General features: G+C 41.7%; 1 protein-coding gene across 3 annotated transcripts; it reads right to left on the reverse strand.

The window, feature by feature from the left end:
* Positions 1-1,297: 1,297 nt before the first annotated feature.
* LOC124136577 (histone acetyltransferase KAT7-like) lies at positions 1,298-26,280 on the reverse strand. Of its 3 annotated transcripts, none has more exons than XM_046502536.2 (13): positions 26,162-26,280; positions 21,906-22,011; positions 21,161-21,433; positions 19,323-19,405; positions 16,356-16,442; positions 15,127-15,333; positions 13,517-13,714; positions 12,268-12,357; positions 9,277-9,417; positions 8,499-8,592; positions 6,581-6,727; positions 4,863-4,969; positions 1,298-4,336 (listed from the first exon to the last, which is right to left on the reverse strand). In XM_046502536.2, the coding sequence occupies exons 1-13, from the start codon at positions 26,174-26,176 to the stop codon at positions 4,220-4,222; spliced, it is 1,665 nt and encodes a 554-aa protein (XP_046358492.1). In that variant the 5' UTR covers positions 26,177-26,280; the 3' UTR covers positions 1,298-4,219. The 3 variants fall into 3 exon arrangements, with proteins under 3 accessions (XP_046358492.1, XP_046358490.1, XP_046358489.1); XM_046502534.2 differs by having other exon boundaries at positions 13,517-13,711; positions 21,161-21,448; XM_046502533.2 differs by having other exon boundaries at positions 21,161-21,448.
* Between the last annotated feature and the right edge of the window lie 1,339 nt (positions 26,281-27,619).

A 27,619-nucleotide genomic window follows, 5' to 3' on the forward strand; every position in this document is an offset into this window, starting at 1 on the left:
GCACGTCGCTGTATAAGTGCAATAATCTTGGACGCGACGTTAAACCCCATTTCACCTCACCTCACCTTGATCATGAGGCTCATTCAGGCTTAGGGAACTATAGACCCACCCTGCCCTGGAATCCCGATGGGTCATCACTGGTCCATAATAAGACCCAATACTGATACCGTCTCTGCTGGTGTCCAAGTATTATGATGGTGAAATCAGAACACTTCTTTGGGAGGGTGAGTGAGTTTGGTTTAATACTGCTTCGTCCAGTACTCCAGTTGTATAACGGAGTGCCAGCTTAATGTGAGAGGAAAGTGATGCAGGTCTCAGACGTTGACCACTTTGGTGAAACTCAAGAGCACAGGTGTGGTGCTGACAAACCAAGAACACAATGGTCATTGGCTCCTAGCTCACCCAGGGGACACAACTCTGCACAGCGAAGTGTTGAAGCACACTGGGCCACAAGTTGCCCCGGTACACTGGTGGCAGGGACTGAATGAACCGACTAGCTCTTCTCCGTTGCTTCAACTGCCTAGGAAAGCTTCAGGCAACATCAAATTTCAATTGGAACACCCATGTGCCATGCTTGAGTGCTTTTTTATTAATTTCCATGCAGTGCTCCTGGAAAGGATGAATAGTGGGTAAGTGAATCTTATTTTTTGCCTCATTCAAAAACATCCTGGAACAAAAACATAACTCCTGGAAAGGCAAATTGAACAGTATTACTGTCACATCACAGCTGTTCGCTTGATGTGGGAGAACAGTCCAAAGCGGTACAGGTCTTGGTCGTGAAACCTACGAGCACGGTTTGGTTGTGACAAACCCAGAACCATAATCAGGGAGAAGTGGGATTCAGGAATGGATCGGGTGGTAAGATTCTGCGCGTCATCATACCCTGAAGCCATACCCTGAAGCGTGGGATGTTGTCCCATCAATTACTAGATTGTTTAGTCAAGACTAGATTATTTGTAATCCCCCATCACAAAGCTGGAATATTGCGGAGTGCAGCGTAAAACAACCCAATGATGGGCCGAAGGTCCGTGGTTCGATCCCTGGCCGTGTCATACCAAATAAAGGAGGTATTTGTTGTTACCTTCCCTGAAACTAGGCTTTAAGGTGATACAAATACAACTGTCCGTACACAGTCTGAGCAGGTATTCATGATAAACTGCAGCATGTTACCCAAGTGGGCAAGCTCTATAAACCGGCATTAGTACAAGCAGCTCTACATCGCTGTATAAGTGCAATAATCTTGAACAGACATCAAACTCCATTTCACATCACCACAACTTAAAACAAAAGACAGCTAATTTATTTAGGTGTTTAATTACTTTTTTCATTTCAAATGTAACAGATACCTGTTACTGTATACACCAACGTGTAAGTATGTACAGACTGCCAGATATATTTGATTGTTTGTTCCACCGTTTGTTGTTGTATAGACCTACAAGAGAACTATATCAAGATCTACTGCTACATCTACCAGTGGATGCAGTTCACACACGCAGTATAGAACCCTTTTTAAAAATCTGTACAAATATACATAATTTATCGTAAAATTCATTCTCAAAAGTTACACTCACATATAACTTAACATCAACAATATAAATGGTAAAACCAATAAAATAACTGGACAGTCTGAGAACAAATTTTTGAAAGATTTACACAGAGCACCGCGGACGTTGTAATCAGTTTTACTGTACTCTTGTCCCTTCTTTCAGGTAACCTTGTAACTGCTGTAGTGGAATCATATGTCACCCGTAATACTGGCAATCTCTAGCATCTCTTCGGTTCCAACATCCTACGTGGACTTCCTGGACCCATCACCGGCAGTCTTAGCGAACATGCTAAGATGACATTAGCATTAGGTTTTCCCCTGGACCCTTCCACCCCTATTGGCTTATTCCTGCCTTATGATGCTAAAATGAGTGTTAGTAATGCCGCTATGATAGGTCAAGCTGTGTCCTTGTTATGGTGGTTGGAAAGAGGTTAAACTGGTGGTGGTGAAGGTTCCAAACACATGTCACTTCCAACATTGTCCAGAGGTAAAGATCTCACGTCCAAAGATGGATAACTCACTTTCAGACATGCAGACCTCACTTTCAAAGATAGAGATCTCCCCTCAAAATATTTTCTGAAACAGCATAATAATGATGCCATCATTTGATGAACATGTGCACTTTTGGAAAATGTTCAAAATTCTTGAACAAGTTTTGAGGTAGTACCAAAAGTAGCTTCTTGTAATTTTCATTGTAATTTCTTTGCTTCTCAGCTCCCTCTGAAGAGCATGCAGATGAGAAACACACTACTTTTGAAGGCCTTGTCATGTTTATAAGAAAAGTAAAAATCAATAATAATTCAAACAAGAATTGTAGATGAGATTTGATGAACAGCAGCACAACTTATTATTAACCTCTCCACCTAAAAAAATGATAACAATACATGAAACAGGTATATGAAAATTAAATTCCATTGTTATGTCGAGATAGTAAGGAAATATTTCTGTACACCTTTAATAAAAACATTGTAAGCCACATGTGTTTGAAGTGTTCACAACTGTGACACACATATTTGATTAGATCAGATTCTATTTACTTATGTTGAACTTGTTCTTCAGATCTGTTTATTTCATTCAGTATTTAGACTGTTCTTCAAATTGCCTTCTGTCGACATCATGCACAAGATGCATCATTCTGTACAATGTGTACTCTCTGAATGTTCTCAATCAACATCCTACAGAATGCTTTATTCACAGTTGTACAGTAAGCAACCTTCCTTTGTAGTCTAGACTGTGCAGATTAAAGGTTCATCAACCAGATAATGGTACGGTTCCCTTGGGTGATCACATGCTGGAGTACCTTCTGAATGTTTGGTCACAGTGTTAACAGTATGCAACCATCCATTGTTGTCTTGCTCCTTGTGGCATATCACCAACTTGGACTTGGTCTGGTCCCATGTAGCTTAGTTTGTGAAAACAGAACCACATTTCTTTCCACAGATTCATTTTACCCAGCCATCTCTTGCACCACAATATGGAGTCTTTGACAGTCAGAACATGCAGAACTCCTACCACACAATGGATAAAGGTTTTTGTGGGTTAAGCCAGAAGTATCTCATACAATGAAAGGGGTATTGGACCGTTCTTGCCAATCAAAGTACCTCTACTACCACAGAAGGAAGCTTTGAATGGTCTTCATAACCAGAACTACTTCATACCTCATATTGAGTTCCAGGATTGTTCTTGCAAGTCAGAAATGCTTTACACGCCAAACAAGGTGAAATGAGATTGATCTTGGTAACCAGAAATACCTCACACACACATTGTGTTGCAGGTTTGATCAACCATGTTCAACCATGTTCAACCATGTTCAACCATGGTTGCATGAGATTGTTCTGGGTAACCATAAAAACCTCATGTCACATACTCTATTCCTGGATGGTCCTTGCAAGCCAGACTTTCTTGTTATTGCAAGCCATGTTTGTCTTGTTATGGCAAGCCAGGTTTGTCTTGTTCTTGCAAGCCAGGTTTATCTTGATCTTGCAAGCCAGGGATACCAAACAAGATGGTACTGGACCACACTCGTGAACAAGAAATACCACATACCTCACCAAGTTCCACGTTTGTTCTTACAAGCCAGATATGCTTTGTGTACCAGAGGTGGCATGGGGTTGCTCTTGAAAGCCAGAAATACCTCATACCACACCATTGTCATGGCTTTCATGCAAGGTAGAAACACCTCATACTAATAGTATAAATGGTATATTCTTGCGAACATCTTACCACGCCAGGGTACAGGATTTTGCTGCTTAACTAACATCTCTCACACAGTGGAAGGGGTAGAGGGTAGTTCTCAGTAACATCAATATATAACAGTTTCTAGATCCACAACATGTTCCTGGGAAATTAATATCAGGCAGGTCCTTCCTCAATATTTTGTTCACTGCACTGACACCTGAAGACATGACCTGGACGTTGTACAATCAGTCTATACAGTTGCCAAAGTAATGTTTTCCACACCACACATTTGGGGTCTGATCCCTTGAGTTTCTAGCAGGACACAGAGAGTGTTCACATATATATCCATCCCTCCCTCCCAATGTTACCGACTCAAAAAACTCTACTTCACACCAAGTTTTGAGGACATGGAGAGTTGATGGTACATGTGGACCCTTACACTCCTGGTGCCCACCATGAACCAGAGGTATCCATGAGACTCGACAAGATGGATGATCATAAAGCAGTATTTGTGCGTTTTGATGGGGGCGTCCATTTAAGACATGCTGAATCAATGGCCTTGTGGTCAGGTGGACGTTTCGCTTTCTTTTCCAAATAGTCATCAATCAGATCCTAAGAAGAGGAAACAATTTAGAATTGTCAGTAACATGACATACAATGCAAGATTAGAGAGGATTGTGTCTGAGTGAGTGAGTGAGTGAGTGAGTGAGTGAGTGAGTGAGTGAGTGAGTGAGTGAGTGAGTGAGTGAGTGAGTGAGTGAGTGAGTGAGTGAGGTTTAACGCCGCTTTGAACAGTATTCCAGTAATATCACGGTGTGTCAGCTTTATGTTGGAGGAAAGCCCAAAGTGATGCAGGTCTCTGACGCCTACCACTTTGGTGAAACCCACAAGCACGGGTATGGTGCTGACAAACCTAGAAACATAATCGGGACTAACTGGGATCAAATCCACGATCACAGGTTTCTGGCTCGGCCAAGGGACGCAACTCTGCACAGCAAATTGCGGCGCCACACCTGTGTCGAATGAGTAACTCAGCATCATAACAGAAATATTAGGATGGCCTACTATGTTTAAATGGGCCACTGGGAATCTGGTAAGAGATGGTCTAATGCATGACACTGTGCTGAGGCGGACTCACCTGACGTTTGAGTACCAAGTGTTTTCCCTTCCAGTATTTAAGCATCCCCAATGCTTGTAATGTGCTGACGATGTCATTGGCATTGATTGCCGTTTCCTGACTTACATCTGTAAAAAACAAGTCCAGATATTATTATCACAGGCTTACAAAGATACACGCAACATGATGCAGCATTAGAAAATTAGGAGTATAACAATTTACTGATGTATCGATGCATTACAAACTTATACCTATACCCTATGCAATGTGCCTAACCTAACTATATATCATTTCACATTCTATATTCAGTGTCATTATTGTTTGTTTGTTTGTTTGTTTGTTTGTTTGTTGTTTAATGTTGCACTCAGCAATACTCCAGCTATATGACAGCAATCTGTAAATAATCGAGTCTGGGCCAGACAATCCAGTGATTGATATCATGAACATCGATCCACGCAATTGGGACTGTGACATTCATCAACCAAGTCAGCGAGCCTGACCACCCGATCCTGTTAGTCGCCTCTTACGACAAGCATAGTCGCTTTTTACGACAAGCATTGGTTGCTGAAGACCTATTCTACCAACAGTGTCATCATTGAAGGGTGTCAAACATGAGGTGAGGTGAAATATGGTTTAACGTCACTTCCAAGATTATTGCACTTATATAGCGACGTGCATGCATGTGTGTGTGTGTGTGGCTGCTTGTTCTAGTCCGGACTGATGCCGAATTATAGTGCTAGCTCACTGAGATACCATGCCGCAGTTTAACATGAATACCCCTCTCAGACACAGTATACTGACTCCGAGCCGACCAATCCTTTTTTTAGCCCCTTAATGCCGAGCGCCAGACAGGGTAAAAACAAGTACCATCTTTTAACGTCTTTTGGTATGATGCGGTCGGGGATCGAACCCCGGACCTTCCGCTCTCCGGGCGGACGCTCTACCACTAGACCACGGAGGCGGTCGTGTCAAACATGAACATATGCCAACAAGTGTCAATAACTCTGAGAATGTTGACAGTGTGTTTAACAGTTGAAGGACATGTTCATGCCTACATCACACAGATTGGATGCTTTTATGAAACTTTATAAATTGATGACGACTAAAAACAATGAAAAGTGCAAGATTGAAGATGATGAGAAAAGCTACCCAAAACACACACCTGAACACAACCAGTGGTTTCGCCCATACACGTGCAAAACATGACAAGTAACTGTCAATGTGGGTATAAGATGGATCATTCCAGATGCAATTGAACTGCACTCATGGAAGTTGAAAATGTGATGTTTTTAATACTTTTATCTCTTATCTGTGTGACCCCTCAATAATGACACTAAGTATAATTCTGTTAAAATTTCGACAGTTCTGCAATAAAAAGGTCCAGAAACTATTCGGGCTAGAATTTCTCACACACAAAATTGCAGCAAATAAGTATCACCATACATACGGTATCAGTGTCTGAAATATTATTTACTCCCAACAAAGCAGGCGGAATGGTGACTTACAGATGTGACAAGTCTCTCTTAAAAGTTGTCAACAAACAAATGAACATTTTTCTCATCTCAACTCTGCCTTAGCAACATTATGCTTCAAATACAGCGGGATTTCATCAATTGTACAACTACGATTGGTCCGCTTCTTGAGAAGAACCAATCAGATGTATGCTTTAAACATTCATAAACACGGTAGCTGATAAACAGGCATTCTGAACACAAATCAACAGCAAGAAGAGGCGTTACCTTTAATGCAGATCTCGCTGCCACTGTATTTGTGCAGATAGCCCAGGAGAACCTCCTTCCAGTAGCTGCGATATGTGATGAGACCCAGGTCAGACAGGGGGCGCTCTGGTGACCCGATCTTCTGCTCCACCTTGCTGAGTAGGTAGCCTGGAGTGGGGAGACAAATATAGCTGTGTTGAAAACTGGTTCAAACATTGACAAATGTGGGAGTACAGATTGTTGAAAGTTTGTTTGTTGTAGCTGGCAGTGGCATCCTCGAATTCTTCAGGACTCAGTAAACCTGATGTAAAGATGCAAGTCAGGCTGTGAAAGGTAGGGGTGACTATTGGTCTGGAAATCACTATTGCAATAACTATTGATATTGAAAGAAACTATTGCGATAACTATTGATATTGCAAGCAACTATTGCGATAAATATCGATAGTTTTCAGTGTATCATTTTAGATGGATTTTAGAGTTGAATTAAATCTTGGAACTGAAGTTTCCTTTGAATGTGATAACAATAACAACAAATAAAAAGTAAAGTTTGAGATATGACTGATTTGTGGGTTTTTTACCCCAATAATTTAAGAAAAAGAAAATTCATGTGTAAATTACTACCACTCATGATCAAAAGAAAAACAAATTTGTACAGCATTGCATGTAATTAACGGTTGTATTTAATACAATCGAAACTATCGATATTCCTAACTGAAATCGATACTATTGATCGGAAACTGATTTAACAATCGATTTATTGGCTTTAAGTGCTTCCCAATAGCAATAGATCGATATTTTGATTTATCGTGACACCCCCAGTGAAAGGCCTGAATCGTTTATTTAGATACAGCCTAGAAACTGGTAAAATGTTAAGTGCACTTGTGACCAGATTTGTAACAGTTTTACTACAACTGTTTTTTGTAAACAAACATGGCAAGCTTGATTGTTGAAGAAGATTTGTGAAGTTTCTCATCTCCCCAAGGCAAGGGGTTAACTGACTATAAAAGTCCAGTTTCCACCCTTGCCGAACTTGGCTGGAGTTATGGAGTTATATTTGTTTTGGCTGGACTAACGAGTCTGTGCATACCAACCAAAATCCCATAACGAAATCGACATTTGGTTCATAAACAACGTGGCAACAGCCATGTGGAATTCGTTCGATTGCAAGATTTGCAGAGCATTTGTACCATCAACTGGGCGTCGACAGATATTTTCCCAATCTTTTCATGTTTTTTATCAAGGTGCTCACATGATTTGATGCACTTCTCGAGGTAAAACCCATTTTATAACAATGAAGATCGTTATTATGGATAAAATGGTCTTCACTGGGCTCATAAAGAGATATGACAGATGGAATCTGATTGGTCAGTAGGGGGGACAAAGAAGGGACATAACTCTTCATAGGGATTAGCCACTGGTGGCACTACAATCGAGCCAAGAAATTCCAGCCTAGTTCAGCAAGGGTGGAAACTGGACTTTTAAAGTCAGTAAACTCCCTTGCCTCAGGAAGATGGAAGTTTCTAGGTTCACTGTACCTATATAACAGGGATAAGAGGGAGAAATGGGGCCTGGCTTTCATATTTTCTACTTGCCAAGTGCAGATTGATATATGCCAGCAACAACAGACTCAAGAACAGAGACAGGTCTGTTTAAGACCTTCGACAGTGACAAACTTAGGACATTCAGAAGAACACTGACATATATTGTAATGCCTGTTACTTTTGCTGGATAGTGCTTTTGCTGGATATGGTGCTTACAAACTAGAATCATAATCAGAGCAAATCAAGGACTCAAACTCATGATGGTCAGATTCTGGCACAACTAAGGGAGGCAACTCTGAAGTGCAAAATGAGACCCTCAGAATACTGAGCCTGCCTGTCATGCACCTACACACCAATGGACAGAGATACTGATGCAAGTGATTATGTATGGTACTCACTGAAGTCTATCAACATCTTGCCGTAACCCTGTCTCATGTACTGAGGTAATGTCAAAATGCAGGACACATTGTAATTCAAGAATGAGTTCTTCTCCTGAAAACGAAACAAAGTATGATGAAAACAGATATAATCTGAAGCACATTCATCGCTGGGGACAACCTGAGTGAATGTTGTTATACAACACCCAGGCTCAATCACATGATTCAGGTGAGGTGAAATTGGGTTCAAAGTCGCGTCCCAAATTTTTGCACTTCTATAGCGACGTGCATGCACGTGTGTGTGTGGCTGCTTGTACTAGTCCGGACTGATGCCGATTTATAGTCCTAGCTCACTGAGATACCATGCCGCAGTTTAACATGAATACCCCACTCAGACACAGTATACTGACTCCGAGCCGACCAGTCCTTGTTTTAGCCCCTTAATGCAAAGCGCCAGACAGGGTAGCACCAAGTACGATCTTTTAACGTCTTTTGGTATGATGCGGCCGGGGATCGAACCCCGGACCTTCCGCTCTCCGGGCGGATGCTCTACCACCAGACAACGGAGGCAGTCTCACATGATTCAGCTGATAAGGGAAGTTATGGGGTCATTGTCTCACCTTGCACAAAATTAACACAGATAATAAGTAATTCCTTTTCAGAGTTGTTTCAATTGAATAAAGTAGGACATATCAGAAGTTGATGTATGTGATGTTAACAGTTCAGGCCATTTTCAATGCGGTTGTTTCAAATGCTCAAAGTATCAACCCAAGAAGGGGAGGTGTGTAGTTCCACTGACCTTTGAGAAGTAGCCCACTATGTGACAACCTCCCTGGTCATTTTCAGTCATCACATAGAAGAGGAAGGGCTCAACGTCAAAGTAGAGTGTCTTGTGATCTAGAAACAGCTTCGCCAGCAAACACAGATTCTGACAGTACACCTGGAAGACACAACACAGAGATAAATCGAGACCTCCTCAGAGGACGATATTCAGCTCCAAGTAAGAAGCAAATGTCAGTAAAAAAATTCAAATTGGAATAAAACATTGCAGGTTATAAGGGTTATAGCTAATGTTATGGCTTTGCAGAGGTGGCCTGTCTTTTACTAACAGGAACAATAAACATAAACCTAGTAAGACCTAGTCAGCTCTTACAAGCATGGGGTACTGGGGACCTAGTCAGCTCTTACAAGCACTGGGTACTGGGGACCTAGTTGGCCTTTACAACAAGCATGGGGTACTGGGGACCTAGTCAGCTCTTACAACAAGCATGGGGTACTGGGGGCCTAGCCACCTCTTGCAACAAGCATGGGGTACTGGGGGACCTAGTCATCTCTTACAACAAGCCTGGGTACTGGTAGACTAACATTTACTGATTTAGTCTCTGAAATCTTATATAAAACAATATCCTTCTTGACTCTAAAAATAAAAAAAATTCCCTAAGCTGATTTCAGAGACTAAACATTTTCAGAGCCTTCCTATCAGGGCAATCTTGAAATGTAAATTGGACACATGAAAGTGTCCAAATAAATTTTCAAAAGCACATTCTCTGACCAGACCACCTTATGAACCGATCTGTCCACAGCACCCGCCACATGGATTCCATCCCTGTATTTATTAACCCCCTCGACAGCAGTCTTGGTTGGGGGCAGGGGGGAGGGAGAGGGCAGGGCATGGTAGTATCAGATGTCACGGACACACAAAGAACGGCCACATGGTTCCTTTGTGTGACCACGGCTATTGGTTTTGGAGCTGTGCTGTTACATTTATCTGGCTTATTCTATTATTCAGTAAAATGTCCTGATGGCTTTTACCCAACAAAATGTGAAAGAGCTAGCTTGAGCTGGCTAGACTTGCTTTTGTATGCATTTCTAGATTATTATGTTTTCATAAAATAAATATATTCCAAGGTCATGGTGCAGGACTAGGGTACTGGGGGCCTAGTCAGCTCTTACAACAAGCATGTAGTACTGGGGGCCTAGTCAGCTCTTACAAGCATGGGTACTGGGGGGCTAGTCAGCTCTTACAAGCATGTAGTACTGGGGGCCTAGTCAGCTCTTACAAGCATGGGGTACTGGTGGCCTAGTCATCTCTTACAACAAGCATGGGGTACTGGGGACCTAGTCAGTTCTTACAAGCATGTAGTACTGGGGGCCTAGTCAGCTCCTACAACAAGCATGTAGTACTGGGGGCCTAGTCAGCTCTTACAACAAGCACAGGGAACTGGGGACCAAGTCAGCTCTTACAACAAGCATGTAGTACTGAGGGCCTAGTCAGCTCCTACAACAATCACAGGGAACTGGGGACCAAGTCAGCTCTTACAACAAGCATGTAGTACCGGGGGCCTAGTCAGCTCTTACAAGCATGGGGTACTGGTGGCCTAGTCATCTCTTACAACAAGCATGGGTACTGCGGGCCTAGTCAGTTCTTACAAGCATGTAGTACTGCGGGCCTAGTCAGCCCTTACAAGCATGTAATACTGGGGGCCTAGTCAGCTCTTACAAGCATGGGGTACTGGTGGCCTAGTCAGTTCTTACAAGCATGGGGTACTGGGGACCTAGTCATCTCTTACAACAAGCATGAAGTACTGGGGGCCTAGTCAGCTCTTACCAGCATGTAGTACTGGGGGCCTAGTCAGCTCTTACAAGCATGTAGTACTGGGGGCCTAGTCAGCTCTTACAACAAGCATGTAGTACTGTGGGGGCCTAGTCAGCTCTTACAAGCATGTAGTACTGTGGGGGCCTAGTCAGCTCTTACAAGCATGGGTAGTGGGGGCCTAGTCAGCTCTTACAAGCATGTAGTACTGCGGGCCTAGTCAGCTCTTACAAGCATGGGGTACTGGTGGCCTAGTCAGTTCTTACAAGCATGTAGTACTGGGGGCCTAGTCAGTTCTTACAAGCATGTAGTACTGTGGGGGCCTGGTCAGCTCTTACAAGCATGGGTAGTGGGGGTCTAGTCAGCTCTTACAAGCATGTAGTACTGGGGGCCTAGTCAGTTCTTACAAGCATGTAGTACTTGGGGCCTAGTCATCTCTTACAACAAGCATGAGGTACTGGGGGCCTATTCAACTCTTACAACAAGCATGAGGTACTGGGGGCCTAGTCATCTCTTACAACAAGCACGGGGAACTTGGGACCAAGTCATATCTTACAACAAGCATAGGGTACTGGGAGCCTAGTCAGCTCTTACAACAAGCATGGGGTATTGGGGACCTAGTCAGTTCTTACAACAAGCATGGGCACTGGGGGTCTAGTCATCTCTTACAACAAGCATGGAGTACTAGGGGGTCTAGTCAGCTCTTACAACAAGCATGGGGTACTGGGGACCTAGTCATCTCTTACAACAAGCATGGGGTACTGGGGACCTAGTCATCTCTTACAACAAGCATGGGGTACTGGGGCCAAGCCAGCTCTTACAACAAGCATGGGGTATTGGGGACCTAGTCAGTTCTTACAACAAGCATGGGCTACTGGGAACCTAGTCATATCTTACAAAAAGCATGGGGTACTGGGGGCCTAGTCAGCTCTTACAACAAGCATGGGGTACTGGGGGCCTAGTCAGCTCTTACAACAAGAATGGGTACTGGGGACCTAGTCAGCTCCTACAACAAGCATGGGTACTGGGGACCTAGTCAGCTCCTACAACAAGCATGGGTACTGGGGACCTACTTTGACCTACAATCCCAACAGGGTGCCACGGAGAGAAATATTTGGAATCTCTAGTCCAGTACAAAAGATGAAAATGTTAAGGAAGTAACGTGACGGAAAAGTATCAGATAAGATTGTTTCTCACCTTGTTCTTCTTGCCGTCTACTTCAAACACTGATATAGAACCCTTCCTGTAGATCTCATCTCCAGGCGGATGACGCCAGACACATTTGGCCTGACAAAAACATATTGATAGAAATAAATACAAGGCCACAACAAATTAATTTCCCGATTTTCGTCCATGTTCCAAAATTGTGAGGGGAGGACCTTTCAGTGTGATTTTATTTAAACAAATTATTCGAGATATCTGTGTAAATGAACTGTCACAGATTCACCTGCAGCAGGATTGTTTGGTTGGGTTGTGAATATTGAGTATTTCATCAAGTAAACATAGATGCAACACATATGGTGATGTTTCTTGCCTGTAGGTACTTGTGTAAAAAAAAGTGATGTGAGGACGGGTGGGGTGTTTCGTAGTGAGGTGGGAGAGATGAAAATCCAAACCTTAACTTCAATGATGATTGATTGGCTTCAGTTTCCAAAGAAAGAATCAATAATGAAATCTGTGATCAATTACTTTCAAAATAATAAGTTCATTTTAATAAATTTGTTTAGCATAGTGAAATTAACAAAATAAAAATGCATAAGTTTGAAAACATTTCAAAACCTGTCACAAGTCCACAAAAGGGATCTGCTACTAATTGACATCTATCTTTGGTAATCTGAAAGAAATTTTACTAGTCTCAGACTAGGTGACTAATGTTAATATCACACTCTTATCTTGCAATTGCAATGTCAGTTAATTGTACTTGTGTTTTAGGGAATAGAAAAAAATTATTTAGTTTTGTTTTGCAATCAATGTGATTTTCACAAAGAATATTGAGAAAGAATGCTCTTTAATGTATGATTTTTCTATTCTAATTCATGATCAATCATCTATTCTAAGTCATGATCAATCATTAACATGCGTGGACTGACAACTCAAACCAATTATCACTTTACCTACATTTGTATAGAACCAGACAGCATAGTTTGTTTGTTGTTTAACACCGCACTCAGCAATATTGCAGCTATAATAATTGAATCTGGACCAGACAATCCAGTGATTGACACTGGGTATCGATCTATGCAGTTGGGATACAATGATATGCATCAACCAAGTCAGCGAGCCTCAATAACCAAATCCATTGGTCGCCTCTTACGACAAGCATAGCTGCCTCTTTAAGACAAGAAAGGGTTTCTGAAGATAAATTCTAACCTGGACAGACAGCATGGGGAACATTACAGTACCTCAATGATACTGAAGATTAAGACAAAATGAAAAATTTTCCTACCAGATGCCTTCGTAGAATGGTGGCTGTTCTCATATATTTCAGACAGAATTCACACAGGTAGATTTTGGGTAGGCGGGCATATTCATCTGGATACGGTGACGAATACCACGTGGTCAGTTCCCACCTTCCAATCTCTAACTTTTTTATTCTGTATTCTTGCTGTTCGCTCCTCTGATAGTGCTGCGTTAATTCATGCTCCTAGGAGAAAGGACAACTGGACTTAGGCACGGGAGATACATGCTATATTTTGATAGGATCATATCTATTTGTTTGTTAGTGCCACAATCAACAATATTTAAGCTATATAACGATGGCCTGTAAATAATACAGTCTTGGCCAGATGAGTGAGTGAGTGAGCTGGGTTTAACGCCACTTTTAACAGTATTCCAGTTATATCACGGCGTGTCAGCTTAATGTGGGAGGAAAGCCCGATGTTATGCAGGTCTCAGACGTTTACCACTTCGGTGAAACCCACGAGCACAGGTATGGTGCTGACAAACCTAGAAACACAATCAGGGTGAACCGGGTTTCGAACCCACAATCATAGGTTTCAGCCGTGCCCAAGGGATTCGCGTGCAACTCTGCACAGCGAATCGCGGTGCCTTAAACAACTGGGCCACCCATGCCCTCCTTGGCCAGATTAACCAGTGGTTGCTATTATGAGCAACCTCCAACACCATCAAGGTACGATGGAGGCAGGGGAGGCAAATCAAATAATAACATACCATTATAATATAAGTTGTAGCAGGATCACGAGGGGCACATGGGGTTTTATGCGTCCCGCGCTAGGTTTCATACCACGAGCCGGGACGAGTAGTATACAACCTAACGAGGGATGCATAAAACCCCAGTACCCCTCTTGATCCTGCTACAACGAACTTATCCTACCGACATGTTTTAATGTGACATTGTAAAAGAATTCAAACAAATTCAAATTTGATAGAAAAACAGCTGAGGTTAACTTGTGCTATTTCAGGTGACTTCCATTAAATCGGAAAAAGCGTGCAGCTTTCTGCTTTAAAGCGGTGTATACTGGATTTATTCTGCCTCTCAGAAATCCATGTGTAGTCTGACTTGCTCATAGCAGGGTATAAGAGATTTATTTCCCTCCAAGGCAGGATACAGAGTATTTTTTTAAAATCATGTGGACCAATCAGATTTTATACTTCTGACATTGAGGAATGATAACATTATAAATAAGCATGTGTATGGTGCCGACAAACCATGAATGATATTCAGGCGGATAATGAACGCAAATCACGACCATCAGATTCTGATATGACTAAGGGATCCAAATCAAAGCAAATTGTGCCACACCCAGCCCCAAAACTCAAAGAAGCAATCTAAGAGTCCAATTACAATGTCTCAGATTCCATTCACCATGAATACTCATGGTGCTACATTACTACTACTACCCTGGTCACTGGATCAGATGTGTGCTATATAAGGTTTTATTGCGGATAGAGCCTGAGAACAAAGACTATTATTCTTTTTAGCCTCAGAATATCTAACATCTTACAGGGCACCTTGACTCGACTAGACTAGAAATAGGCAACAGACTGTGGGGCATAGTATCTCATTTTCTTGACACTCTTACCATGACTACTCACCATTTTTTCGCAGGCTTTAGCTTGTGCCTCTTTGAATAACTTAAGATCATACTCTGACGCCAGCCCGTTGAGGAGAGGTTGCCGAGTTGTGTTGTACTTCTCTCGATGCTTCCGATGTTTGTCTTTCTCCTCATCAGACAAATCTGCATGCTTCTTTCTTAAACTTCGTATTCGATCACTTTTGGCCTTTTGTTCATCCGTTTGTACCTAAATTTCAAAATATGGATACAGACACAGACACTAGCTGAGGGATGGAAACTGGCACTCGTCTATTGAACCATCAGAGCTCCAGATAAGCTTTTGGTGTTATGGGTATTTTACCCATGCATTTTAAAATCATTGGGTATCAGTAATTCTATCTGGGTATTCAAATTTCTGTTACCCACTAGTTTGTACACATGTGGGTATTTAAGTTAAATATTTAAAAACACTATTCATCTAGTCCCTGCAAACTGGTGTCGTGTGGGTTCGAGAGCTTTATAACGATACTTCCACAAGAAAGTGTGATGGCAAATGATCATGATGTAACTGTCACCGTGGAGTTTGGCAAGGCTGTTGACGGAATGCCCGTTTATAATTTCAAAATAAGTTGCTGATTCGCTAATCGAATACGCAGGGTTACTTCACAATATTTTGATGATATTATTGTGATGTTTTATTTTTGTAGCGTATCTGTAATGTTCGTTGCGTATTTGATACGCTTGGATTTTATTTTACTGTGTATTTCTGCATTTCTGATGCATATTTTACGCAGATACATAGCTTATCTCGAACTCTGACCAACCTTCATTATCAAATATATCTCCATTCTGCCAATGCTCCGTGTCAAGTGAGTGAGTGAGTGAGTGAGTGAGTGAGTGAGTGAGTGAGTGAGTGAGTGAGTGAGTGAGTATGGTTTTACGCCGCTTTTAGCAATATTCCAGCAATATCACGGCGGGGGACACCAGAAATGGGCTTCACACATTGTACCCATGTCGGGAGCTCTGTGTCAAGAGTGACATCACCATCTCGCTTATTACTAACTCAGAACCAGTAAACACCCATAATAACTTACTGCAGGAGCAACATTTACATGTACTAAGATTTCTATGTTTAAGATGGACCATGGGAAGGCAGTCAATTTTAAACATTTAATGGATCAACCCAGCTTATATTTAGCATTCAGTTGATTCATTGCAGGTCTACTTTTACCTATACACATTGAGAATAATTAAGGTTATTAATGATACCTGTCTTCTCAAGTCTCGTCTGTCATTCAACACAGCAACTATTTTCTTCCTTTCTTCAGAACTCTTTTGTCGGTCATCATATCGTCGCTGATGGAGAGAACATAGATGGTCTTGTAAGGTTACAAAATTCAAAGGAAACGTAAGATGAGAACTGAAAATTGACAGCGACCTCTCAATTCTGACAGTTGAGGACATTTCCATGACAAGCAAAGAAATTAACTCTGGATTATTCAGTGGGAATGACTAGGGTGTGTGCCAGTCCTGACCATATCTCAGTCATGTACTTAGTTTCAGGGTGGGATGAAGGCCAAGAGCACAGTTAGTGATGGCACACCAAAGATGAAGATGGGGATGAATGTGAGATTTGAACCTGTGGATCCTGGCAGACTCTCCACTGTTTCAGTGCCGTAAGCCACTGAACATTAATAATTGGTTGAAGTGAGAGAGTTAAAATTTAAGTCAGATGGGCAATATTTCCAATGACTATCACTTTTAGTCTACTGTCCTTATTAATAACATATTGCAAAACCCTTACAAATGGCAAATTTCTACTAGTCCTTATGATACCTACCGTATATCGCTGTGTATAAGGCGAGGTTTTTGTACCTAAAATGAGGGGGCTAAGAAGGGGGGTCATCTTATACACGGAGTCGAAGATCTCACATTTTTTTCCACTGGCGATGTCAACCAGCGTCCGATAACCAGCCCAGCATTTGACAATAAAACTTCGCATTTCGTCCTAAATAACTGTTCCAATAACTATTTCCATACATAAACATGATTTGGATCTCTTTTCCTTGAATAAAGTTTAATAATTTCTGCAAATAAAGTTGAAATGACCCTCGTCTCGATGCAGATTATCAAACCACCTGACACGGTAAAACAATCAACATCCGTGAGTAGAGAGCCGGAAGTACCGGTAAGCATTTGCATATTGCACATGTAACCTAACATGTGATAACCGGTGAAGCTGAAATCAATTCCCGCTGTTTTTACAGTTGTATTAACAAGTGTTGGAGACGGTGTGTACAAGTGATTGTGGAATAAACACGCTGAATGTGAAGCAAACATAAGCCTAGTTAGTTACAACATAGTTAATTGGAGATTAAATTACTCACCATTGTCTGTTACCGTATTCGACATAATAAGCGCCCCGCTCTAATAAGCGCCCATGGCGATATTTTCTAATATATTTGCTAGTGAACAATTAGCACCCCTTCCGATTGATCAATGTACACAAGACTTATTGATTCGTGTATAATACTCACTCGTGTGTTATATGCACACTTAATTGTGGGCAATTAAATTCTGGAAAATATATCTCTCGTGTATGATACGTACATACTTTTCTTTTGAATCATTTCAGGCTGTCAGCATAAACTACTGTACGAAATTTACAATTTTTCAACTCTGTTTTTGTTAAAATTATATTCTAATAAGAGCCCACTATTTCCAATTTTGAGAGCGCCCTGGGCGCTTAATACGTCGAATACGGTATATGTTTTTACTTCATAAATGAATTTTATTTTACGGGCACCAATTTGGTGTCGTACCTAGTAAACGCAAAATGGCGACGTGTGCTGGAGTTACACACGCGACATATCATTGTAGAAAAAATAACGCAAGATAAACATATTTGTATTGCATATATAAGGTTTGTGTGCGCACTTGTGATGTGCTTCATTCCAGGTCGCCTTATACATGGAGTATAGGATTTTGGGTTGATTTTGAAGGCATGTACAGGGGGGTCGTCTTATACGTGGGGTCACCCTATACACAGCGATATACGGTATTATTGGGTAGCTTGGTATGGACTATACACCTGATACCGATTTCTATCGCTGATTTCAGCCATATTGTGTACAATTAGTTGTAAGATAAAGCTAGCAAATATGCAAACTGCATGCATCACCATGGTCAACCTGTCTATCTAGCAACATCAACAGAATATAACAATCATTTATCAAAGGAGAGCAAGAGCTTCATGATAACTCTGACTATGTGAGTCAGAGAGGTTATGTTAGTCACAGAGAGTATGTGAGTCAGAGGGACATTTGAGTCAGAGTGGTGTGTGAGTCAGAAGGGCATGTGGTGGATATGTGGGTCAGAGTGGGTATGTGTGTAAGTATGAGGGTGGATGTGTGAGTCAGAGTGTGTATGTGGGTGGTTATATGAGTATGTGGGTGGGTATGTCAGTGGGTGGGTGAGTCAGAGTGGGTATGTGGGTGGATGTGTGAGTCAGAGTGGTTATGTGAGTGGGTATGTGAGTCAGAGTGTGTATGTGGGTGGATGTGTGAGTCAGAATGGGTATGTGAGTCAGAGTGGTTATCTGACTGGGTATGTGGGTGGGTATGTGAGTGGGTATGACAGTGGGGTTGTGAGTGGGTGAGTATGTGGGAGGGTAAGTGAGTAGGTATGTGGATCAGAGTGGGTATGTGGGTGGGTATGTGAGTCGGAGTATGTGGGTGGGTATGTGAGTCAGAGTGGGTATGTGGGTGGGTATGTGAGTCAGAGTGAGTACGTGGTCGGGTATGTCAGTGGGTGGGTGAGTCAGAGTGGGTATGTGAGTGGGTATGTGGGTGGATGTGTGAGTCAGAGTGGGTATGTGAGTCAGAGTGGGTATGTGGGTGGATGTGTGAGTCAGAGTGAGTATGTTTGGTGGGTATGTGAGTCAAAGTGGGTATGTGGATGGGTGAGTATGTGAGTGGGTGAGTATCTGGGAGGGTATGTGAGTAGGTAAATGGATCAGAGTGAATATGTGGATCAGAGTGGGTATGTGGGTGGTTATGTGAGTGGGTATGTGAGTCAGAGTGGGTATGTGAGCGGGTATGTGGGTGGGTATTTGAGTTTGAGTGGGTATGTGAGTCAGAGTTGGTATGTGGGTGGGTACGTGAGGGAGTGGGTATATGAGCAGGTATGTGAGCAGGTATGTGAGCAGGTATGTGTTTATGTAGTCAGTGGCCATACCTTGCATTCCTCGGCTGTAGTGTTGTGATACAAGGGGCAGGCGGTCAGTGTCCGATGGGTTGCATTACGTCCACTCAGATGACCTTAAAAATAAACACACGTCATGGCATCTAATTCCTTCCTCACACAAAGCAGTCATCAGACCTCTCTGTCATCCAAACAACAGATTCTTTCATCCAAACTGAACATATATATACATACTGCATATCGCGATATACCATACATATACATATTGTGAGAGTGGGCACATCTATCTAGTCAATTAATGTCTTTAGACAGTTTTGTTTAAAGAATCATTCACATCAATGCATAAACATTGATATCATGCAACAATAGTCTTATTAAACACATAATTTCTTTATTGTTAGCTATGTGTCTCATCAGGAATGGTTGTTGTTGTTGGTTTGTTGCTTAACGCCGCACTCAGCAATATTCCAGCTATATGACGGCGGTCTGTAAATAATCGAGTCTGGACCAGACAATCCAGTGATTGATATCATGAGCATCGATCCATGCAATTGGGATCGATGACATGCATCAACCAAGTCACCGAGCCTGACCACCCAATCCCGTTAGTCGCCTTTTACGACAAGCATAGTCACCTTTTACGGCAAGCATAGGTTGCTGAAGACCTATTCTACCCAGGAATCTTCACGGGTCCATCAGGAATGGAGATAAGAAATAAACAATTACACAGTTCATGTTAATAAAGTCGGTGACAAATAGTACCATTTCATAAATATATTCCATATATCTGTATATCTACTTATTATTTATCACAAATGTTATTAATCAATATTTTGAAACATTGAAAATGAACAGTTCATACATCATGGAAACAAAATATATTAGGATTTTAACTACTGCATTCTTTGGTCATAATATTCGACAGTTACTTCTTGCCCCTTTATCGAGAAACTGATCCATATATACCGTATTCGGCATAATAGGCGCCCAGGGCGCTCTCAAAGTTAGAGATAGGGGGCTTTTATCAGAATATTATTTTGGTGAAAAGATCATATTATTCTGGTTGAAAGATCGTAAATTTCGTGGTTTATGCTGACAGCCTGAAATGTTTACATACGACAGATATATTTTTTCCAGAATTTAATTTCCCATCATTAAGAATGCATATAACATACGCATTATACACAAATAAAATAAGTCCTGGGTACATTGATCAATCGGAAGGGGTGCTAATTGGGATTGTTCACTAGCCAATATATTAGCAAATATTGCCGTGGGCGCTTATTAGAGCAGGGCGCTTATTACATCCAATACGGTAATAACTTCATTGTTGTCTTGTGTCTGAGTCAGCAATATTCCAGCCATATAATAGCAGCCTGTAAATCATCCAACTTGTGTCAGACAAACCAATAGGTATTAAGCAATGTCAGATACCATCGAGGTACGATGACACACAATCAACCCATCCTGACTATCTGATTCATTATCATCACTGCTTACAAGTGAGTGGAGTGAGTGAGTGAGTGAGTTGGGTTTAACGCCGCTTTTAACAGTATTGCAGTTATATCGCAGTGTGTCAGCTTAATGTGGGAGGAAAGCCCGAAGTGATGCAGGTCTCAGACCTTTACCACTTCTGTGAAACCCACGAGCACGGGTATGGTGCTGACAAACCTAGAAACATAATCAGGGCAAACCGGGATTCGAACCCACAATCATAGGATTCTGTCGTGCCCAAGGAACGCAACCCTGCACAGCGAATCGCGGCGCCTTAGACGACTGGGCCACCCATGCCCCCACTGCTTACAACAAGCAAAAGAGTACAGGGACCTATTCCAACCCCATCCCACATGGACATATCATATCATAAACACCTTTTGAATCACAGCCAGGCAGGGGACACCGGGACGACGTCTCATCATAGTTTGTTTGAGGTGTTGCTCGTTTCTCGGTCACTGCCCACAGAGGGAAGTCGGATGGTATATCGCAGTCTTTCTTGTTGTTTGTGTGACTGTGGTCTGTGAGAACTCGGGGATGCTTTCCCCGACTCCTCTTCTCTGGGGGGCCTTTGCCGGACTGGTCTGGTTCGGACTCAGATCCTGACACCCGCGGCTCTCGTTTCCTCTTGAAGGCCGGCCGCTGGACAACTGCAACACCAGGCTCTACTTACAGAAATAGTGGACGTTAAAATACTATCTGGAACAACAGAAAGCTACAACCCTTCATATATTATGTAGTCACAAATACATATAGCAGTGTCCAAAATTAGTAGGGTCCCAGGGTCCATTTCTGTTATCATAGTGAATCTATGGACCCTGTAAATCATTAACTGTTTTGGTGAAATGACAAGAACTGCTTCATTCCATGTTTAATTTCGAACACTGTCACTGATAAGGATACAGGATACAAATTCAGTTATTTAGTTCCTTGGTGACATAAGACTATGGAAGAATTGTGAAATCACATTACTTTTCAGACTGTGAAATCATGTTACTTTTCAATTTGATAAAAATCAAAATCATGTAGTAGCCATATTAGATTCCTAATCAATCTCAAAATAAAAAGTATTGCAACAAGATTTCCCAAATACTTGGGATTTGAGCATATAACGGAACCTACCAGTAGATCGCCGCGTGACTCGTACTGGCATCAGGTCATCATCACTGTCGTCCTGAGTCCCTGCTGACACATCACTCTCCTCCGACACCGACTCAACGTGTGACCGCTGAAACACGATAACAAATCAATGAGTGGGTGAATGTTGATTAACGCCATAGTGAAAAAGATTTTATGCCACTTTTAGCAATATAGCACGGGTATGGTACTGACAAAGCTTGAAACATAATCTGGGCGAACCAGAATTTGAACCCACAATCATAGGTTTCTGGCGTGCCCAAGGGATGCAACTCTGCACAGCGAATCACAGTGCCTTAGACGATTGGGCCACCCGTGCCCCGTAGCAGAACAAGGCCATTGAACAATTAGATAACAATCACAGGAAAACAATACATTTTGCAGTCATAGTTCCATCATTACACTCCAGCCTAAAACACAGGCATATCTATATTAGATTACTCTCTCTAATACGTCAATTCACACCAATGTGTCAACTCATGATCTTGTTAAATCAAGCAACAACACACATCGACCGAAATCTGCATGACTGTTTACGAATCCGATTTTGATTTCGTTGTGCGATTTTGATTGGGCTATGCATAGACTCGTTAGTCCAGCCAAAATGTAACTCCATAATACCAGCCTAGTTCAACAAGGGTGGAAACTGGACTTTTATAGTCGGTTAACACCCTTGCTTCAGGAAGATGGGTTTAATGCAACTTTGAGCAGTATTTCAGTTATATGACAGCGTGTCAATGTGTGCGAGGAAAGCCTGAAGTGATGCAGGTCTTGGATGCTTAACACTTTTGATGAATTCAAGAGCATGGTACTGACGTACCAGTGATCACAACCAAGAAGAACTACGGATTCAAAACCACAATCATAAGATCCTTGCAAACTGTAGAGATCCGACTCTGCCAAGGTACTCACTGTGCCTTAGATTGGGCCACGTCAGTGCCCTCCCCTTTACGGAATGCTCAATGTCGAGACAAATCACTAATTATTGACAGTTCACGGAGCTTCAGCTAGACTGCTCGGTGGCCCCAAGACATATTTTGTAGAGTGTACATGGATTTCAAACATAACAGAACCAATAAAAAGAAGAGCCCCTATGCTTATATTTCTTTATTGCACTGAATGCAGTGTTATAAACAAAGTTAAAATACCCCCGAAATTTAAAAAAATATAATACAAAACAATACTTATTTATCAATTAGCCTCACAAGGGAACCTAGCCAAATCTATGGTTCAACTTCAAATAGATGAGTCTGCCAACCGGATCCATTTGGTTGCCCGTTTCAGGCATACAAGCGTGGTTGAAAAGTTCTGAGTCTAACTATGATGAACTACATGGATGGAGTTGGTTATTAAATATTTTGCAACACAATCCCCTCCGAGGACCACCCTTCTGCCAACAATGCTGGAGTTCCTGGATCCCCCTTCTGTAGAAGGCTTCCTGTTGGTGGTGAAAAAGGTCTTCTACAGCAGAAACGATGTCGTCATTTGCATAATGCTTGCCAGACCGTTCTTCCTCATGTTTGGGAAGAGGTGACGAGGTGTCAAATAGGGTGAATGCAGAGGATGTTCAATGAGGTCAAAGCCAGTCATGCACTGCATTGTCCTAGTGGAACAACACACCTTTTGGTGACAATACTTAGCCTTGATATCCTCACAGTTGCCTAGGCATATTAGCATTTATTAATGGTGTGACTTTTCGGGAGGTAGTCCGTCAGTGATTCCAAGAAAAAGCCAACAACTTGCCACCTGATGGAACAGACTTCGCCTTAGGAGGAGACGCTCAATGTTTCCACTACTTTCATCGTTAGCTAGTCTCTGGCTGATAGTGGTGAAGCGAGGACTCTTTCATGGTTACAAAATCAGATGAGTCGGCTTCAAAATGATGTAAATTCTCCTGAGAGGTGATGAGCCTTGAGTGTTTCTGATCTTGAGTCAGAAGCCTTGGAACCAAGCATGTCACCTTTGTCATGCCCATTTTTTCCTCAGAATAGACTCTCGTGAGTTAGCAGGGATTTCTCAGGATTCTAAACTAAGTGCCCTTGACAGGTAGTTTGGGGAAAATCTTTATTTTGATTCAACTCTACAAGGTTTGGGGAAAATCTTTATTTTGATTCAAGTCTACAAGGTCATAACAATAGTTTTTGCTCCATTACATGAATTTGGAAATTTGGGAATGTACAGACATTTGCTGGAGAACTAGGGCTGAATATCGACCTCTGAGCAGGTCTAGGTAAATCCCTGGATATGCCTACAGTATTAGCTATATAAAGTGTTATGAGCTGTCGATCATCCAATTATATCATTTTTATTAACATTTTCTTCAGTGGTGGCAGTGGAAAGTCTTCCTGGTCCTTGACCATCTTCAAGGCTCTTTCCTAGACTCTTCAACTCTGCTGCCCTCCTCTTAACAGTGACAAAGGAAGGAGCCTCATCCCCTAAAGCTGACACCATGTCCGCATGGATGACTGTTGGAGTTCGCCCTTCAGTTGGAGTTACTTGAAGACAGCAGTAGAAATTTATATCCATTATCATCAACAGAGAATACCATGTCACTTTGATGCCTGCAGAAATATGCTGGCTTGTTGTGTATTTGGTTCAAATGCAGCCTGTAACCATGGAAAGTAAAGTACTGTAAATTGTTGTGGGTGTACTATACATCCTTCATAGTTAGGCTCAGATATTTCAGCCACCCCTGTAGGTTGCTGGGGACCTATTCTACCTAGAATCTAGAATCCCCAAGGGGAGGAATTCTTTTGAATTATTTCATGCCATCTTAATTAAGACCTGTTGAATGATCGTGATGTACTTCTTATGACATGCTGGTCATCAACAATCTCCCTTCTAATCTAGGGAAGGTGAAATGGTGTTTAACGTTGTATGCAAGATTATTGCACTTATTCAGCAACATGCATGCACATGTGTGTGGCTGCCTGTACTAGTCTGGACTTAAGCCAGTTTTAGAGTGTCAGCCCACTGAGATACCATGCTGCAGTTTAACAGATATCCCACTCAGACACAATCTACTGACTGAGCTGATAAATCCTTGATTGAACCCCATAATGCTGAGCCAAAATGTTTTAACGTATTTTGGTATGTCACAGCATGGGGATCAAAACACGGACTTTCCACTCTCCATCTGACACTCTATCCACTAGACACTATATCCACTAGATCACGGAGGTGGTTATTTTAATCTAGGGACTCTATAGATCTTAACTTTTAACTCTAATGCAATGACACGGACCCTTTGACTTTCATGCTCAATTTCGAACACTGCTCAGAATTGGTTTCAGACAACACAGAGCACTTATTTCATGATAACTGTTCCTGAAAGATTACCACATGTTACCACCATATTCACAAGAAGTTTACATTTAAACTTATGCACAATGAAAATAACATAAATACATATTAAGTGCAGAACGTAAGTTATTACAGGTTTTAGTACATGCATATGAAAAGTTATGCATGGAATGCCGGATTCAATTACTTATACGAACAAGCAGAAGTGTTTCAATTACTTGTTGTCGATTATGATCACTTGATATATCATTAATATTAATATATACTACTTACACCAAATATTGTTACCATGGTAACAATACAGGTATATGCACCCAAATTGCAAGTAAACAATTTTATGCTTTGACTATTGAAACAAACCAGTGAAATACAGATTTAACGTCTACATAGACAATCCTCTACAACTCAATATACTGATCTTTCACATGAGTCGATCATTTCCCTCTCCAATGTGGCTGCCCATGTAGGATTTGTATTCAACATAGAAGAACTAATCACACTTGATATCTCAGCCATCACAGCCCATATCTAAATATGAAACACGTCAACTGACAGAACAGACTGGTCAACAGAGGTTAAAACAATACTAATCATGGCCCCAAATCGTTGTTTACAATTGTTTGTTGTTATTTGAAATGGATCCTGATTACTCATAGTTAGTCTCTGTTTCTGGGTCACAATAAGCTTTTGACATTAGATCTACTGATTCCCAAGCATGCAACATCCTGCACGATCCCTTAGAATTTCACAAATTGCTTTACAGGTTTTCGCCACCAAGCGGGAACTAGTTCCTGCGATTTTCTTCGCCGTTTAAAATCCCTAGTCGCCATTTCATTGATCAGAAATATTTGCTGATGGCGCGTTAATGGCGATCTGTCGGGTTTCATGGCAATCTGACAGATTATGTATGAGATAAAGATAGTGATGTGGGTGTTTACCGTTCGACGAGGCATTTTCCTCTGAAATTATGAAGTTTTTAAACACTTGTGGCAGGTTTCCAAGAAAATTTCGTAGGCATTAGCCGCCGGTCGCGGTAAAATTTGAACTTCCGGTTGCATTTAATCTGTACTTCCGCTTTTTACGCGCTCCTAGTGGAGACTATGTGAAACTGGAGTTATGTCCCTTTAGCCGGAGGCTTCATTTTTGGAATGTCATAAAACCAGCGTGGTTTCAATTACATAGCCATGTTGTCATCAATATTAATACATATTCATCGACGTTATGATTTTATTCATATAGGATTAAGTCTGTACAGTAATATTTAAACAAACACTGACTTATCTCTTACAATATAAGTCAGCGTGTAAGTCACTGGGTTACATAGTATATATGAAAATTGGATTTCATCCTCAATGAAATTCGAAAACGAAGCACGTTTACTAGTCAGTAATAAACGGTCGTATATTATTTTAGCATCCGAAAGATTTAATCAGTTGTTTAAACTTAATGATGCCATTTGGTTTATTAAATGCTACATTCGATATATTTCTTTGCAAGACATTCTCACAAACAAATTGGGGGCACGGGTGGCCCAGTCGTCTAAGGCGCCGCGATTCACTGTGCAGAGTTGCGTCCCTTGGGTACGCCAGAAACCTATGATTGTGGGTTCGAATCCCAGTTCGCCCCGATTATGTTTCTAGGTATGTCAGCACCATACCTGTGCTCGTGGGTTTCACCGAAGTGGTAAACGTCTGAGACCTGCATCACTTTGGGCTTGCCTCCCACATTTAGCTGACACACCGCGATATAACTGGAATACTGATAAAAGCGGCGTTAAACCCAACTCACTCACTCACAGACAAATTATAGGCAAGGTGAAGGCCACATGGTGGTAGAACCTTTGTTAGAAACGAAGGGCCCGTGGCAAATCTTGTCCCAAACAATTTTCTCTGGCCCAGGCTATATATATGTAAATAAACATCTTGTGTTTGTATTCAATCTTGCTGTGACGACAACGCTGTGCTTACAATCCGAGACCTGTGATGGTCCGGATAAGAACTGGCCTTCCGCAACATATGCCTGCCAGAAGAGGCAACTAACGGGACCGGGTGGTCAGGTTCGCTGACTTGCTTGATGCATGTCATCGTATCCCAATTGCGTAGATCGATGTCAATCACTGTATTGTCTGGTCCAGATTCGATGATTTAAAGACCGCCGTCTTGTTGCTGGTTCATTGCTGAGTGCGGCGTTAACAAACGCAGAAATGAACAAACAAATCTTACAACCCGACATCAGTGTTCCTTGATCTACGTAGTATAGCGTATGATATCTGCCATATTGGTGAAATGTGCATGCATATGTATACAAGTGTTGTATCCTTGGTTACATGACGCTAAGAACAAGGCAATCAGGCACGCTTTCGTTAATTTAACACATTTTATCACAAAAACGCATGT

This window comes from Haliotis rufescens, unplaced genomic scaffold (genome assembly GCF_023055435.1).
Source record: "Haliotis rufescens isolate VD_foot unplaced genomic scaffold, xgHalRufe1.0.p SCAF_12, whole genome shotgun sequence".
NCBI lineage: Eukaryota > Metazoa > Mollusca > Gastropoda > Lepetellida > Haliotidae > Haliotis > Haliotis rufescens.